Source organism: Zophobas morio, unplaced genomic scaffold (assembly GCF_036711695.1).
Source record: "Zophobas morio isolate AGI-343-1 ecotype UQ-CSIRO unplaced genomic scaffold, CSIRO_AGI_Zmor_V1 ptg000024l, whole genome shotgun sequence".
Taxonomy (NCBI): Eukaryota; Metazoa; Arthropoda; class Insecta; order Coleoptera; family Tenebrionidae; genus Zophobas; species Zophobas morio.
Genome location: NW_026972129.1, coordinates 17157796 through 17174469, shown reverse-complemented (window position 1 = coordinate 17174469; position 16674 = coordinate 17157796). Strand labels below are relative to the sequence as shown.

Here is a 16674-nt window from a genome sequence, read left to right as displayed (position 1 = left end):
TGCGACAGGTAAAACCAAAATTTGTCTATTATGCCAATAATGTGATGACGTTAACTCAAAATTTTGCATAGTAAGTGTAATTTAAATTTTATAACAAAACATAGGTACTTCTACACTTATGGTTTATGAATCTATTTTGATTTTTTACCCTAGACATCCAGACTTTTGGAAAAAAGTCAAAGTTGTATAAAAACATTTTACAATTTAATTTTGAAATTGCAAACCTTTTTCACATGTTGTAGATATATTTATAGTTATTTCACACAGATATCATGTATCTAAATGTCACACTAATGTACCGTGAAGTTATAGATACCCTCCTAATGTTCAAGCATTTAGTGTTTTGTTTGCATATTTAAAAAAAACATTTGTGACTTCCGTATTTTTATGTTACTTTATTGTTAAAACATTTTTTTAATGTTTGTCGCTTTGTGTTTTCTTGATGTTTTCCTGCTCGTCGAATACAAAAATGCAGGTATGTCTGGAAAATGTATACTTCTATACATTGTTAAAGGCTGACCAAAATTGTCTGTTCGGTCCTCCAAAGAAAGAGGGGCTTTCAATAATTTTCTCAGTTATTAATAACTTATATAAATTTAATGACGTATTTTATTATGGCTTTTTTTTGCTATTGTTACAATCATAAATGACAGCTGTAATAATTCCGGTATCTAGTCCAAATATTCACAAAATGGGTATTCAACATGAACAAAACAATCTCTTCAACAGCTGTAGCAGCTGGGAATAAGCACACAATGCAATTAGGTAACAAATCACCGCAAATCACCAAACTTAGTGCTCAAGTTCAAAGAAAAAGAATGTAAATTACTGGAAATGATGTCCCCATTCCAGTTTCCTGTAAATTTTGAATTGCTGTATTTAAACACAGTGACCCACTTAACCAATGAGCAATGAATCAGTTAAACTCTTGCAAAATTAAAGAAGGTTGAGTGTAAATCATTTCCTCAGCCTCTATTAATTAAGTATTTTCAATAAAATATAATAAAACATGTCTCCACTTTTGCACATTTATTTTGGGAAAGTTGTATACTGAGCTCGTTTTACTGGATAAGGACGTAAAATTTAACGCGTGATGGTAAACGCTTAGATAGCAATCTTAAAGACTCCGCGAGTTATGAAACCAAAAATTGACCTAGAAAACGGTACTCAAGGAAGAGCATTTTATTAAGACTTTGACGATGTAAATAAGTGCTAATAAATATAATAATTAATAAAATGTGTAATAACTCGAGTCAATAATTATATAGCAGGTGAGCCCGCGGCTAAATAACAGTACCTGATACCCACTGCAAGTACCGTAGAACCAATGCAGAGGCGTAGAACTGGGGCAAACATCTTGACGAATTATCTACGAAATTCACTTGCTTTTCCTTTATTGTAGCAAACAAATAGAATCGGTATCTTTCATTTAGAACAGCACGACTTACGAAAGAATTCCTTTTCGAGGCACTTCCAAGAATTCCTCGGAATTGGCCCACCCGGATAAAAATGAATCACGAAGAGCAGGGTGTGTGTTCCGGTACCACTTTCTTCATTTCTTCTTCTACGTCACTGCATTTACCGGCTAGCAGAGTAAAGAACTCGTTGCAGTAAAAAGCTTGCTCATTCGGATAGTTTTCGTTCTCGGTGAAGTTCTTGATCGATTAGTGAACGTTACTTGACACTTCCTTGTCACAAGTCTGTTTCGTTATTGCCGTTAGTTAGAGAGTTTGTTGCGGTGAAATTAGTAGGTCTTACGATATGTAAGTTTCTTTGCAAATTTACTTGTCAGCTACTTTTGTATTTGTTTATTTGCTTTGAAATGAATCCATTTAGTGGTGTAGTGAACTAAGCAATTTATGGGCTTGTGAAAATTATGACTTTATTTTCGCTTTCTTTTGTGTGATCTGAGGTCGAGGCTAGCAATTAGGTAAGTTGAAAAAATTGAATTTTTGTCAATGTTCTTTGCTGGATTTATAAAATATTTCTCTAAAAGGCCTAAGCACTACTAATTTTAAGTAACAAAATGATTTACTGAAATGTGTGGTATTATTTTATTATTGCTTATTTAAACTGCACGCAACTGGTTTTTCTTAATCCCTTTTTGAACAGTTTGTAAAAAACTTATAAATAAACTGAGGTAGAAGTTTTAAAATTCACAGTTTGGTAAAAGACTTTTAGTATAAGAGAAACAATTCCAAAATCAATAAGATATTTCAAGCAAAAATTGATATCCTAAACTCCTGACGGTTAAGAACATTCACGCATACCAAATAAGTTTCTTATACATATCATGAAATATGGTGTTTGTTTGTAATTTAATGTTAATATTTTATACTTAATAATGAATAATTAACATTATTTAATATTTAATATTAATATAATGAAAGGAAAACAGTTCCAATCCCCATTTGAAAATTTATGCTTCATTAATTTCATTACACATATATTTTATGACAATGTAACTTTTTTGGTTTGATTATAAGTCCTGTGACAATTTAAAAAGTAAAATTATTTTCATATGCGCAAATACTTTTATGTGACTTAGATTTAAAATGCAATTTCTAAGTATAACTATTTTTGAATCAACAAGTTCCACACTATTAACAACCCATAATCAGACTCGTGCAATTAAAATCAAGTTTCTATTACGTCACAACATTAGTTATTTAATTTGTTTCAATTTAAAAAAATAATAGTGGAAGCTAGTCCTTTTCAATGAAATATTTTAATCAGAAAGGTAAAATATGAGCAAGAAGTTCTGCTAAAAATTGAAGAAATTTAATCAGTGAACAATGAAGCTTCTAATTTTTGTTCTAAGAGTTTTGTTGCGCTGTATTGTTGTTTTAAATGCTAGGTACTTTGAACTGTATTTATTTTATCGTCACTCTAGAGGTTTTAGAGTATAAATTCGTATTACATTGTAGTTAATGTTGAAACCAATAATTGTATAGCCTTTTAAATTAACGTAAATTGTTGTCTCTTATCAAAAATAGTAAAGTACATTGCCAGCAACTGTTATACGTTTATCCAAGGATGACGGATATTTTTTTTTGTGGCATGTTTTAAATGGTTTACATTTTTGTAACCTTAACTAAATAAAATCTTTGCCCATTACTTTAATTTTTATAAAAACAAACACAGAGTGATGGAAAAATGACGTTTATGCTCGATGGTACGTTGTCAAGAAGGCTCTGAACAACTCGAAAAAATGGAAAAAAATGTCTGGACTAAATTTTTTTAAATATTAAACTTCAGAATTGAAGAATTAACTTCATAAATCAGATATTTTTTAATCCAAATCTAAACTCGATTAAAATAAAAAATGACATCTGTCAACAGAAAAAATGACGTTATAGATCGCTTTCTATCAAAATACAGTTCATTAAAATAAATCAGAATTATGAAATTAATTCTTCTTAATGTTTTCAAAAGTTTGCTGGAAGGATTTTTTTTGAATTCTTCAGACACTGTTTATTGATATGTCATCAGAATCAAATGGTTTTATGACAACTCTTCTTCTTGTATTTTGTTAAATCTCTTTCACGTGTGTTTTATTTAATTCATTTCGTATTTTTGAGTGCACTATATATACGTCTATAAATTTCAAACAACAGAAAAATAAACATAATTATGTATAATTTTAAACAAGTTTATAACAACAACAGCAATAAATTGTCACCAAAAATACCTGATTCTCACATATAAAACGACTTTATTGACAGGAATTTTAAGTGTGATTAACAAAAAGAATATAACGATACGTCAGCTTCACATATTAAATTACGTTTTTTTTTCAAGTAATTTCAATTTGTATGTTTTAAGTTCTAGAAAGAAAAAACTTGAAAAGATACTGATAATGTATACAATAAATATAAAAACACAAAAAGATATTACTCTTGTCCAACAAAATATTTACAAAGAGTTTTATGTAAACAAGCATGTTATCCGAGTGGACATTAAAAATTTTGGAACGAAATTGTGTTCTTTTTACAAAATTATTTAATCCGTCTTCTCGTAACTTTAACAGTATAATTTGAAAATTTGTGTTATGATAAAATAAATTTAATAATCAAAATGTGACTCATTAAATTACAAATATTAAGCTAAAAATGTCAATTGAGAAATGTGATTTATGCTATACTTGGTTCACATATTTGTATTTTTTTAGTAGTGTGATTGTGACTTTTCTTTTTCTTTTCCTGTGACGTAGCCACAACATTTTTCGTCATCTAAACATCAAGATAAAAAATCCCTAACGAATAACGCACAGGCATACAAAGTTATCCTAAATTTGACAGGTTATTGCAAAGTGAACCCAGATTATGCATTAATAATAAAATTTATTCAACCTAAAAGTTTTCGTTGTTTGAAAAGTCTATTATGTCCGTACTAATCTACAGTACCTACTTGTAATTTTAAATATATTTTTCATTATCTACTGTAAAAACTAACAAATCGGTGTCACTGACGTAAATGTCAACAATATTTAACATATTATTAAACAGTAGCAAAAAAAACTAAAGAAAAAACAATAGTTAAACAGGTTATGTTTTTGTTTTACCTTCATTACAGCATATATGTACAACCACACAAGATTTTTTTCACGCCAAACATAAGGTTAGTGCTTATGATGTAGCGAAAAAAAATATATATATACACCTATGTATTACATATGTACCTGTATACAGTATGTCTCGTCCTCTAGTTGGCGATGCTTGTTTTTCTCATGCTTATATTGAGCACCAGACGACGAGAAAAACAGGTTGCTCATCCAGTGCCAACCTGAAGACGTCTTTTGCTGATCCCACCTTACATCAGGAAAAATGTGCTATTTCTGAGAAAACTGTTACAATAAATTGTTGACACAATAAAAACAATAATAAAATAAAGTGATATAAGCAATAAAGATGTTTTCAATTTTTTTGAGATGATGTCATTTTTTAACTTAAATAATAATCAGTGTGATGTAATCTTTCGTTAAACGTATGATTTAATAATAAGGTTATTAATCAACTGGACATGAAATACTTCCTTTCATTGTTTTTGTAATGTCATAAAAAATATAAATACCGAGTTACCATTAATGTTGTGACTTTTTTTGTCAACTTGGCAACATATTTAAAATTTTATTATGGCATACCTGATGTAAAATTGAAATTTTGGGCGCCAATTCAGTAGAAATCTCCTCATTGGTTTTTGGCGCTCATTGATAACTGTGAATTGCCAACTCAAAAATTTGCTTCACACGATATTTAAGCCACACAATTTTGCAAAGAACACAATTAATATTAAAGTCATAAACTAGTTTTATTTTTATTCAATGAAAATTCACGTTTTAATAAAATATTAAATTCAATATACGGAAGAATTCTCGTTACATAAGTAGTACTATGATTATTTATACCTATGATATAAATTTACAATTTGGTGAAACTTTTCCTCGATTTATACACCTAACGTTCATGTATAATTTACAACACTTACTGTAAAAGTCGTGTGTTTTTTTTTTAAATGGAATATCTATGTACGTGTAAATGAAACAAAATGTAAATTTTGTAAGAATAAATATACATATAAAGGAAAACCTGCGCTTTCGCAGTCTGCATCTATAAAACATGCCAAGAGCGGACATCAATGGTCAAAATTACTATGCACTTTAATATTAATTCGTTATTAAGTCAGTAGTCAATGTGACGCTGAGACCACTTAGCGGTGTTGACACATCGCCGTTGTTTTTTTGACCAACAAAAATTTGTACCATTTCGCTAATGACATATTCGGTGTTCTTAACTTAGCGTGCCCCAAAGAACCAGTAAACTACATATTCACGAAGACACCGTGGTAATGTAGCGGTACTCTCGTGACCAAATCGACGATATATGTCGCGAGGAGTTGTCACAGGTACTATTCACAACTCTACACATTTGCATAGACTATTCAACAGTCCCGTTAAGCATCTCTTGGTGAATTAAAAAAGTACATTCTTGCACTCATTTTTTTTTATTTTGATATGTAACACCGTTTTGTGGACACTCAATAAATTATCAATATGCTTTTAACTGTGGCGAGGAGTGTGTGGTATTTGTTTTTTGGGCCGAAATGTAATTATCATATATCATTTAATTGATACTAGTGCTAATTTAGGTTATAATTTACGTAGTAGACCGAATTACCGAAAAAAAAAATGTCGTAAAAACTACTATCAAAACTGACCACGAATTCACCGTTTCGGTTGATTCGAAAAATACAAACGTAAAAAAAGTTTTATAACGCACTAGTTACTGTGTCTAAAGTCGTACCAATAACTTTTCTCCATAAACCTGATGCTCTTTAACCAAAGACTAGATTGTCGCTTTACACTTTCATCGTATTCTAATACAAGTTTAACGGTGTTTTATTAATAAATCCTTCATTTGCATCTTTTGCCATTTTCTAAAGGATCAAAAGAGTAGTGTCAGTGGAGTAGGTTAATCTACGCTACATTTACCATTTGATAACAATAGCTAAAGCTATGCAGATCTGTAGAGATTGATCATTTGTTCTCAATGAATAATTTAAGAAACAATGATCGCTCCCAAAACTTCACTTTGCTTTCACCAAATCGCATTGTAGACTGCAATTTGGATTAATAGTGGCTTCCCATGAGTTGCAAAAATAAAAACAAAGTGGAGACAGTGCAACTGCTTCCAGTGCGGTTACTTTTACAATTACAGTTATTTTGGGTTCACTTTACGTTGTACTGACAATGTCGTGAACGTAAGTGTAGGTAAATGAGCACGAAACTGGTGATTCTTTGTAATTTTTATTTGTATCACACATAACTGTACAGAGCATTCGCAGTGTTACAATAATTATATAGGATTTTTAATAATCCGTTAAAGTGGTAACAGTACCGGGATTCTAGCAGCTCCTGTATTATTCAATTAATTGCGGAACGATTAATTAGAAGTGTGAAATTTGTCTGGCTTTGATTCGATGCAGATCAAGACGATTTTCTTTCCGAGTGTGATTATTCATTAAGAACCCACATTCCGTTTATTTCCCTATGATGAAACAAGTAGGTCAACAGACTCGAGCAAGGTAACCACGTAACCTTGACCAAACATAACTTCCTAAACATGTTTGGAAGCACACTTTTAGTAGCGCCTCCCGTTATTAACACCTACAATTTTAACATTCTTGATTAGCGTGCCAAAAATATAGTAACCAAAATGCCTCTACATATATGTTTTAAGTACAAATAAACAGCAACAACCATACTTGTACGTGTGTAACCCGAAATAAAAATCAATGAATGAGGGACATATTAGTAGAAAATATATTAGAAAGACATACTCGTACAAATTAAATGTCGATTAACCCTATTTGGTAGAGATAATAATAATGGTAATGATAACTTGTGTCTAGTCTTGCGTCAGACTGTTTAAAACTTGATATTAATTGATTAATATGATTTTAACCATATACTGGCAGAATAAATTGTAGTGAATTGCAACACATATTCTGCTTAAATATGTTTGTTTAAAAAATAAATAGGGACAAAATTTGTTTATAAAATTTTAAAACTACCAAATATCTTTAAGAAAATTACACAAAATGGACGGAACAAGTATTTTTTAAAATTCAAAAATTGTTGCCAACACAGAATTATTCTGCTATAAGCAGATTCTATCCAAGAAATTTGTTTATTCTTACTCTTTATGGCATATAACTACACTATTACTTGATCGAAAAAAAAGTCATCTAGTGAACCATGAAACGTGTTGGCAATAACAACAGGTTCCTTGTTGATTTTGACAGTTACAGTCAAATAACTGTCAAATAAAATATCAAATGATTATAATGCCGACATCACTAGTTTAAAAATTAATTTCATAGACTACATGGACTTTTTTTCGATCATATGGTATTTATACAAAGTGGAAACTGCATATGGAATGAATTTAGTCTAATTGATATTTGTCGAAAATGCTGAAAGAGGGCAGTTTTTATTTCTTATTGCACTCTTTTTAAGTTTCTTCACTTGTATTATTTATCTTCTGTGGGAGATTAGTGTATTCACATTTTTATTTCCCGGGCGTTAGCTAAGGAAGTAAAATATAATAGGGTCCATCCGACGAATGGTTAGTTTCATATTTTCTAGATGTGTTATTACCTCTAGAGCACGAAACAATAAGTACTCCGTTTCCGTCTGTCTGTCTGTCTGTCCGTCTGTGTCAATTTTTATTAGACGGAAAATCTTCGAAACTACCAGACCGATTATTGTCAAATTTTATATGTGTATTAGGCATATCATGTAAATGGGAAAGCTCTAACCAAAATTTGGCTAATCATCCCCACCACCAATGGAATGACGTCATCTCCAAAAGTTACAATAGTAAATGTTATTTAACTTTAATAAAATAACATTCTCTCGCACTGGTGATTTATGAATCCGTGTTGAATATTGATATTCAGATGTTTGAAAAAAATCAAAATTATATAACAACGTCTTCCAATTTAACTCTGGAACTGCAACACCAAATGTTCTGAAATTTTGAAAAGGTTAAGCTTAAGGTTATCGTAAGCATGGTAAGTTGACATTCCTATGGTTTATCAATGCATTAATATTTTGCTTTACTTTATAGGGATTATCATAAAAAAACATCGCTAAATTATATTTTATATAATGAAACTTTACAGTTTCTCTTAGAATTTACACAACGAACTTTTTTGTAAATTTTTGCAAGATAACTAACACTGAGTTAAAGACTGCAGAACATCTACCAAATTTTGTTTGTTCACCTCCACTAGAAAATTGATGACGTAATTTCAAAAGAGTATATTAAATAAGTATTTTAGAAAAATATGCTTCGAGATGTAAGCTAATATGTTGCCATTTTTCTCAGTTGCTTATACGGAATATCTCAATAAAAAATTATGAATGAAGCAATTTATTTTTTTGATTATATCATAACGTCATCACAAAATGTTATCAAAAACTTATGAATGAAGAACTGATTCACTGGTGAGGAACGTTCTGTAACTTTATCACATTTTTATATAAATATTTATTTTAATTTTTCACATCTTTGCGTCCTATTATTTCACTAATCCTGATTAAGTCATTATAAACAGTATTATTACTAAATCTTAAATTTCGATTCACTAAAGCTGACACTTTCTTAAACCAATTTGGTCCTCTACTTTGTATTAACCTTAAATTGTCCGCTTTTTTATTTCCTGGGTGTAAAAAGTTTTGTTGACGTTTCATGGCCCCTAGAGTATGAAAAAATAAGGCTTCCGTTTCAGTCTATCTCTCTGTCTGTCGTCTGTCATCTGTCGTCGGTTGCCTGTGCGGATTTTTGTTAAACAGATAATTTCCGGAGGTACCCGAGCGATTGTTGTCAATTTTTATGTATGTTCTGTGTTAGGAATATTGCTAGATGGTAAAACGCTAATCAAAATTGTCTCATTAAAATTTTGCTTAGTATGTGCCATTTCAATTTTAAAAAATAATATACTTCTTCACTTTTATGCTTTATGGATCCGCCTTGTTTTTGTATATTATTACTATTATTACTATTTAAACCTTCCTTTTTAGTCATATAATACATAAGCCTGACTTTTTTATTATCAATATTAGACTATAGGTACGTATCCTTGCGGAAATGTTGATCTAAACCGTTTCCGTTTGGAAAACTCACTAGAAACATAGGTATAGCCTTGCGCTTTATAATGCAATCGAATTTCGGTTTCATATTATCTGTAGAAAAGTGCGAACTGACACTCCGCACCAGACCAAATATGCGAATGGTATTATCTATATTGTTTTTTTCTAAACAATTGGATTTATTTAATTGTGCTTCAGAAATGAGGGATGTTCAGTCTAATAACATAATTGTATTTTGTACTCTAATAATTATAATTAAAGAAGCTCATATTTATTTTACTCTCAAATAACATAATTTTTCGACTAATAAAAATTTTAAACAAAGATTTGCTGAAATTAATGCATAGTAAAGGGATTATAAATTTATTACTTCCCGAGTGTAACCAAAGGAAGTATAGTAATCGAGTCCATCGGCCCAATTGCCACTTACACCTCTACGAAAAAAGTGATCTTCCGTTTCCATCTGTATTGTCTGCCTGTCTGTTTGTCTGTCTGTCTGTCTGTCTGGTGTCCGTATCCATTTGTATTAAACAAGTAATCTCCGAAACTACTGGACTGATTGTTCTTACATTTTGTATGTATAATAGGAATATCATGTAGATGGTTAAGCGCTAGCTAAAATTTGGCTAATCATCCCCACCACCAATGGGATGACATCATCTCCAAAATGTATAATAAAAGTTTCTTTAAATTTTATAAAATAAGATACTCCTGTACTGGTGGTGTGTGAATCCGTGTCGAATTTTCACTCTAGATATCCCGAATTTTTTTAACAATTCTAAACTGGAAACAATATTTTGTAATATAAATTTGAAACTGCGAAACTGATTGCTCTGAAATCTTGTAAATATTTTAGGTTATCCTAATCATGATAAATCGTTAAGCAAAATTTTTTCGTTCATCCCCTGCCAAAAAATTGATGACGTCATCTCAAAATTTTGCCGAATAAATCCTATTCAAAATGCGCAAAATATAATGAGTCCATACTTGTGATTTATAACTGCATTAAAAGTTTTTAAGTTTCTTATACAAGGTGACGCATAAAAATTAATAAATTAGTCCATTTATTTTATTGATTAAAATTTGGCAATACAATACTGTTATCATTAGTATTACACAGCACCTACCCAAAGTAATATACGTGTCTTTGCAAAAATGTTGATAACGTCATCACAAAATACTGTCAAGGGAAAACTCATTTGGAACGTACGCACAGCACGCTTCTTTACATTTACTTTAACGTTACATACGTACATATCTTTATTTTAACTTATAAGGGTTCTCTTAAAAAAAAATTCGTATAATCATATTTTATAATTTTTCAAAAAAGCTGAGTTGTTTTGGTGTATTTTAGGCGCGAAGGAAGGTGTTGTAGAAATAACCTTCGACCATTTTTTAATACATTATTTATTCCACTGCTGACAAAGTGGAATTGTTGTTAAGATTATAGGCGAAGGCAAATATTTAATAATTATAATAATAAAGATACGTAAATAACAGTAATGTTAGAGATTTAAGAAATCTGAAAACAACAACTAGCGCTAAATTTTCGCAGTGTCAAGTGATACCCATCCAATTCAAGATGTGAGACGTTGACTTTAATATTCTGTTTAAATACTATTAATAAACAAATATAGAAAATCTTTGTTCCAAGTAACCGTAACTCTGACTATAATGTCAAATTTCTAATTGTTTTTTTATACCGGGTGACCATTAATGATTGAAGCAAATTTTTGTGTTTGCAACTGTGAATTATTGGCAGCCATGCTGATATGTCGGTTGTTCACAGTTGTCAATTTTGACATGAGTACATCTCACAAACGTGGTAACTGGTTAAGACGACAACACTACGAACTGGGTGTCATAAATGTCAATTCGACAATCATAAAATTTTAAATATGTTGCCGACCTAACAAAAGAATCCAGAACATTTGTCAATCTGCATTTACAAAAATAAATCTAAATCACAACCTATATTACGTTATCAGAAAAAATACAAACAATATTAAAAATAAAACATTAAGAGTATGTCATATCAACTAAAATCTGTTTGAAAAACTGCTATTTCTTGAACACGGTACGTAACACGAAATTACAAATAAGGTTTTAGTTACGTAACAAAATTTTCGAATAAATTCAAATTGCAGTTATTCTTTCAACGGCGAACCAGTTGTAATTACTTGTGATTTAACATTCAACATTCTTAACTTTCGTCCAACCATAATCAATTTAAATTGTGGCGTGATGTAAGTTTCAATCGTATTTGATAATGAAAATTTTGTTAAGCTTCGAAAATGAATACCTTTAAAAAATAATTGAATAAAATAGTTTCTTAAAAAAACAACAAAAGTTCCATCCAAGATTTTTTCTGGTGTCTATTAAATATTTCTTTTAGTTTCAGTAACCATGGAGTTGCGATATGTGCTTCTTACAATTGTAAAAATTCTCATATCGGTACCAGGAATCGTGCTGAATCAGTCACACTATGTCGATGGTGCTGCTCTTATGGGAGGTCACTTAGACAATAACAACAGTTCCTTAACCAATATCACCAGCGACAGCAGTCAGCAAATCGTCAAAAATAATACAGTAAGTATTCTCGTTTTATCGATCAAAATTTTCCATAAAAATACATTATTTTGTTTTTACAACAGAATGTAGACGAGGACAAACTGGTCTTAAACTCAACGGACAACTCCGAAGAGATTCCAAATCCTTCTCCATTGGTACTACCCGGCTACAATTTACCGGAAAACATATTCAACAAAGGAAAACCTTTCTATCTCGAGAAAGATCCACTAACCGGGAAAGTTGACTTCGACAGCAAAACGGCATCATTAAAACTCGATGACGAATTATACGACTACGTCGACGAAGAACCGAGCTCCAACATCTACGATAAAGCCAACATCGACCGAAAAGACGGCAGTTTAGGAAGTCACAGACCCAGTGACATTAACCAACTAACTCCGAACTTTCACGATTTTCTAAACCTACCTGTTAAATACAACTCGGACAAATATGTCTATCCGCTGATCTCCAGTTCTTACGCCAACACAAAAATACAAGGAAATGTTAACAAATACCACAACCATAAAGACTATAATGTGAAGACGTCCACGCTCAAACCCACCGGGAGTCCTACTTATTACAGTTCGCCGAAAACTTATTTCAACGGACCGAAAACAACAGAAACTACTACCACAACAACGACGACAACCACTACGACTCCGAAAACCACGACGCAGGTCTATCTCACGTCAACGTCGCAGAATTTGATGAACAGTGGAATCAACCACCCCAGTTTTCATGAAGATTTCGAAGATTACTACGAAGAGACTGAAAAACCTAGTCATATATTTTTAACGACGAAGAATGTTAACGATATTTATCTGACCACCAAAGCACCAAGTACAACGACGCGGAGAGTGTTGAGTGTTTTTGAACAATTATTCGGGGAATATGAAGACTATTATCCTACTACTCAGAAGCCGCAGCCTTCGGCACCGCCGTCACCGAAACCGACACTTTTTGAAAACTTGCCGTCCAATAAAAATAAGTACGACGTAGAACAAAAGACGGAAAAACCTCCCTCTACCACCGCTAGTCATTTACACTATCCTAATTCCCACGCTGGACCCAACGTTTTGACTGGTTCCAATATGGGACTTGAATCGGCGTCTTACGAATATGAAGATGAATATGCAGATAATCTTGATCACGACGACAACATAGCTGTCGAAAATAAATTGACTTTGAACAAAACTAGTGCCACTATTATCGTACCAACTACCACGACTATACGTTCTACTAGTAGTACAACCACGACTACAACTACTACTACTACTCCTAGAAGTACCACACGTACTACTATTGTCCATCCAAGCTCAAGTCATGACAGTTACGACGATTATGATTATAACGACAAAGAAAGCCCAACAGAGAAACCAATTGTAACCCCCACACAAGAACCACACAATGCCCTAAAAGTAACGTCTTTACCACTTGGTGAAAATCACATAACCGGTGTAAATAACCACCAGTCGATAATTGTCGCTACACAAAACTTACGCCAACAACTGAATAACGAAAAAGTACTACCTAAACCGTTTGGTTACGAGAAACCTTCCCAACAACCTCCAAGTACCAGCAATATTCATATAGCGCCAGACCAAGACATGGTTTCATTTGTAGTAGGCAACCATCAGAATGTAGAAGGTGGTCAATATCTCGGTACTTCACTAAAGGAAAGCCCCTATGATAGTAACCCGTTTAGACCTCTGTATGGTCAACAGGCCCAATATAGCAAAGATAGTGTGAGTTATTCAGTTCAAGCACCACCACCTATTCAAACACCACCCGAAGTGTACAAACCAGTTCAAAACTTCCCACCAGCCGGTAGTTCTATTACAATTCAACCCCAAAGGAACTCCGAAGCTTCATTAGCTATAGGCGTACCAGTTGACAGTCTAAAACAAATTCCTGGTCAAGTAGTCGACGAAAAGCTTGAAATAAACGAAGAAAAAATTGACTTCCCTAAAGGTACAGGAGCTAAAGTTGTTTTCCCGGACGATAAAGAGACCACTGGTGGCAGTATGGTACCACCACTAAATCGTGAAGTTCTACAATTAAGTTCCAAACCTATGTACCATCAGCTGCCAAGTGACCTCACACCTCCTAAGGAAAAAGAAGTAGTACCACCTGCAGCAACTAGACTTGACAGACCCCGACCACCATGGGATCCCAGACCAGGTCATTTCTACTCCGGAAAACCTGAATATGTTAGACCACCAAGACCACCACCAGAGATGGCGTACAAAAGGATAGACAATCTTCCAAATATTTTGCCACAGTTTAGACCTAATATGAAACCCAACGGGCCTCCACCTCCTTATCTCAATCGGCAACCACTTCTGGAAAGACCTTCCAACAGACCTGTAGGTTTCTTCGAGAAGCTGCAGCCGCCTCCGCCACCTAAAAATCTTCACAATTTGAGGAAAATCCCACCACCTCCACCTCCACCACCACCACCAAATCACATCAGACCAATAGCTGAAGACAGAATAATCAATGATAAGAAACCTCTTCCAGACCAGTTCGGTTTTTTTCAAATGCCACCCAAAGTCATAGCTAATAGAAGAATAGCTGACCTCGAAGGTGACGTGGAAACCTTGCAAATGATCCAAGCCAAAAAATCAGAAAAGAAAGAAGTTCCTTTAGAGAGTGAAAAAATGAATGGTCCAACTGACAAACCCTTGTATGTAGTCTACCCCGTGAACACACCCCCTATTAAGATGGACGTGGTTGATTCAGCTAACAAGGAAAGCGTTGTGATTGGTACAAGAGCAGAGTTACCCCTACCACCATCAAAAATTAACCAGAAGTTTGACTACGAGCAGAACCCGATTTTGAATCCCAAGGACCGTAATGACGCTCCAATTCTAAAACCGCATCCTCGACCGACTTTTCCAATAAAATCGGACTTTCCATACCCTCTGGAAAGACCCGATCCTTCTCTACTGAGTCCAGCTATTCCGGAAACTCCTTCCAACAACGGGAATAATTTGGAAGAGACGGATAACTTTGTTTCGAGTAATCAGTGGAACACCATAGGTGAAAACATTGAATCTAGAATAGTGAATGGGCTGAAGGCATCAAGTTCGAATCAGATTTCAGTCACTTTGAAGACTTACACTGAGAAACCAATTGCTGTTGCGTACACACCCACCGAACCCCACAAATACGACAAATACTCAATGCCGAACTACGGAAGTCCCGTAATTCCCGAAATTCGCCCAGGAACTGTCGATAAAGCAGATCCCATTCGTGGTAACCCCGATAACGAGTTTACAGTGAGTGCAGTAATGCACACCCACCCTCAGATCGATCTGGGGTTAAAAAATAAATTCAAATATGACGAAATTCCAAACCATAGAAGCGATGTTGAAAGTTCGTCGACTATTTATCAACAAGAATTTCAAGCCCCTTTTCAAGCGAGCATGAACTTAGATTCGATGTCTCAAGGGTGGTCGGTGGTGAGAGATAAAAATAAATCCACCACCGAGATAGGGGAGGAAGTGACAACTTTACCGCTAGCAACCACCAGTGAATTCGATATAGAAAATTTCAAACCGGAGTTGATTGGTGGATTTAAACCCATTTATAATTTCCCCGAAGAGTCGGATAGCACGAAGGATGCGAAAGCCAGTGAAAGAGAGGAGTGATTACGTGACAAACTATATTAAGACTGTGTTCGTGTGGCAAAAATAACAAGTGACTTAGGTGATTGGCGGGGAAGTTGTGGAGATATTCGAAATTTTGGACTCTGTGCGAATATTCCATAATTGTTTTAAATATAAATATCATCTTATATAGATATGCAATGTAGACGAATTTGACGAGTTGTAATGTAAACTAAGTAGAATTAAGAGACTGGAAGACTTCCTATTAAGATAGCACTGTTATTTTATACAAAAAGCACATTTGCGAGGACTCCTGTTTGCAAAAGGGAATCTAACAAAAACACTTATTTATTTGTTTATTTATTTATTTATTGTAATTTATTTAAATAAATCATAATATATTTTCTCATAACTGTGTGAAGATCAATTCTGAAATGTATTCAGAATTCTCTCCACTTGCCAATCGGGTGTTCTGACCATTAAACTATTCGAGGTCGTGCTTATTTATCTCTCCTCACTTTCCACAATTATATTGTGCCACCACACGTCTCCACCATCGAATTTTATACCTTACTTTAGTCTTGGTAAAATATTTACTATTGACTTAGGTACTACAAAACGTATAAAAAATTATTAAATAATTTATCAGAAAACAAGTTGTGATATGCAACTTCAAAAAATGACTTCTCTTGGATGGGTTGAGGTTGTAATTGTAAAGTATATTTAAGTGTTAAGTAATCTACCATAGCCCTGCTTACAAACAACCAGCACTAATCAAAACTATCGATTCTATAAATAAACTGTATAACAATAATGGTAACAATGTATAGAAATTAA

General features: G+C 33.1%; 1 protein-coding gene across 1 annotated transcript; it reads left to right on the top strand.

Annotated features, from left to right (window-relative positions):
- Nucleotides 1–1585: 1585 nt before the first annotated feature.
- On the top strand, nt 1586–16202 carry LOC135135137 (uncharacterized). Its single transcript, XM_064064136.1, has 3 exons — nt 1586–1930; nt 12051–12244; nt 12310–16202. Exons 2-3 carry the CDS (start codon nt 12062–12064, stop codon nt 15877–15879), a joined length of 3753 nt encoding a protein of 1250 aa, XP_063920206.1. The 5' UTR covers nt 1586–1930; nt 12051–12061; the 3' UTR covers nt 15880–16202.
- The last annotated feature ends 472 nt before the right edge of the window (nt 16203–16674 follow it).

Bases quoted from the DNA above. Each gene is read 5' to 3' on its own strand.
- LOC135135137 (XM_064064136.1), top strand. From the start codon at position 12,062: ATGGAGTTGCGATATGTGCTTCTTACAATTGTAAAAATTCTCATATCG. The intron at 12,245-12,309 runs GTAAGTATTCTC...TTTTTACAACAG, and splicing joins AAATCGTCAAAAATAATACA to AATGTAGACGAGGACAAACT.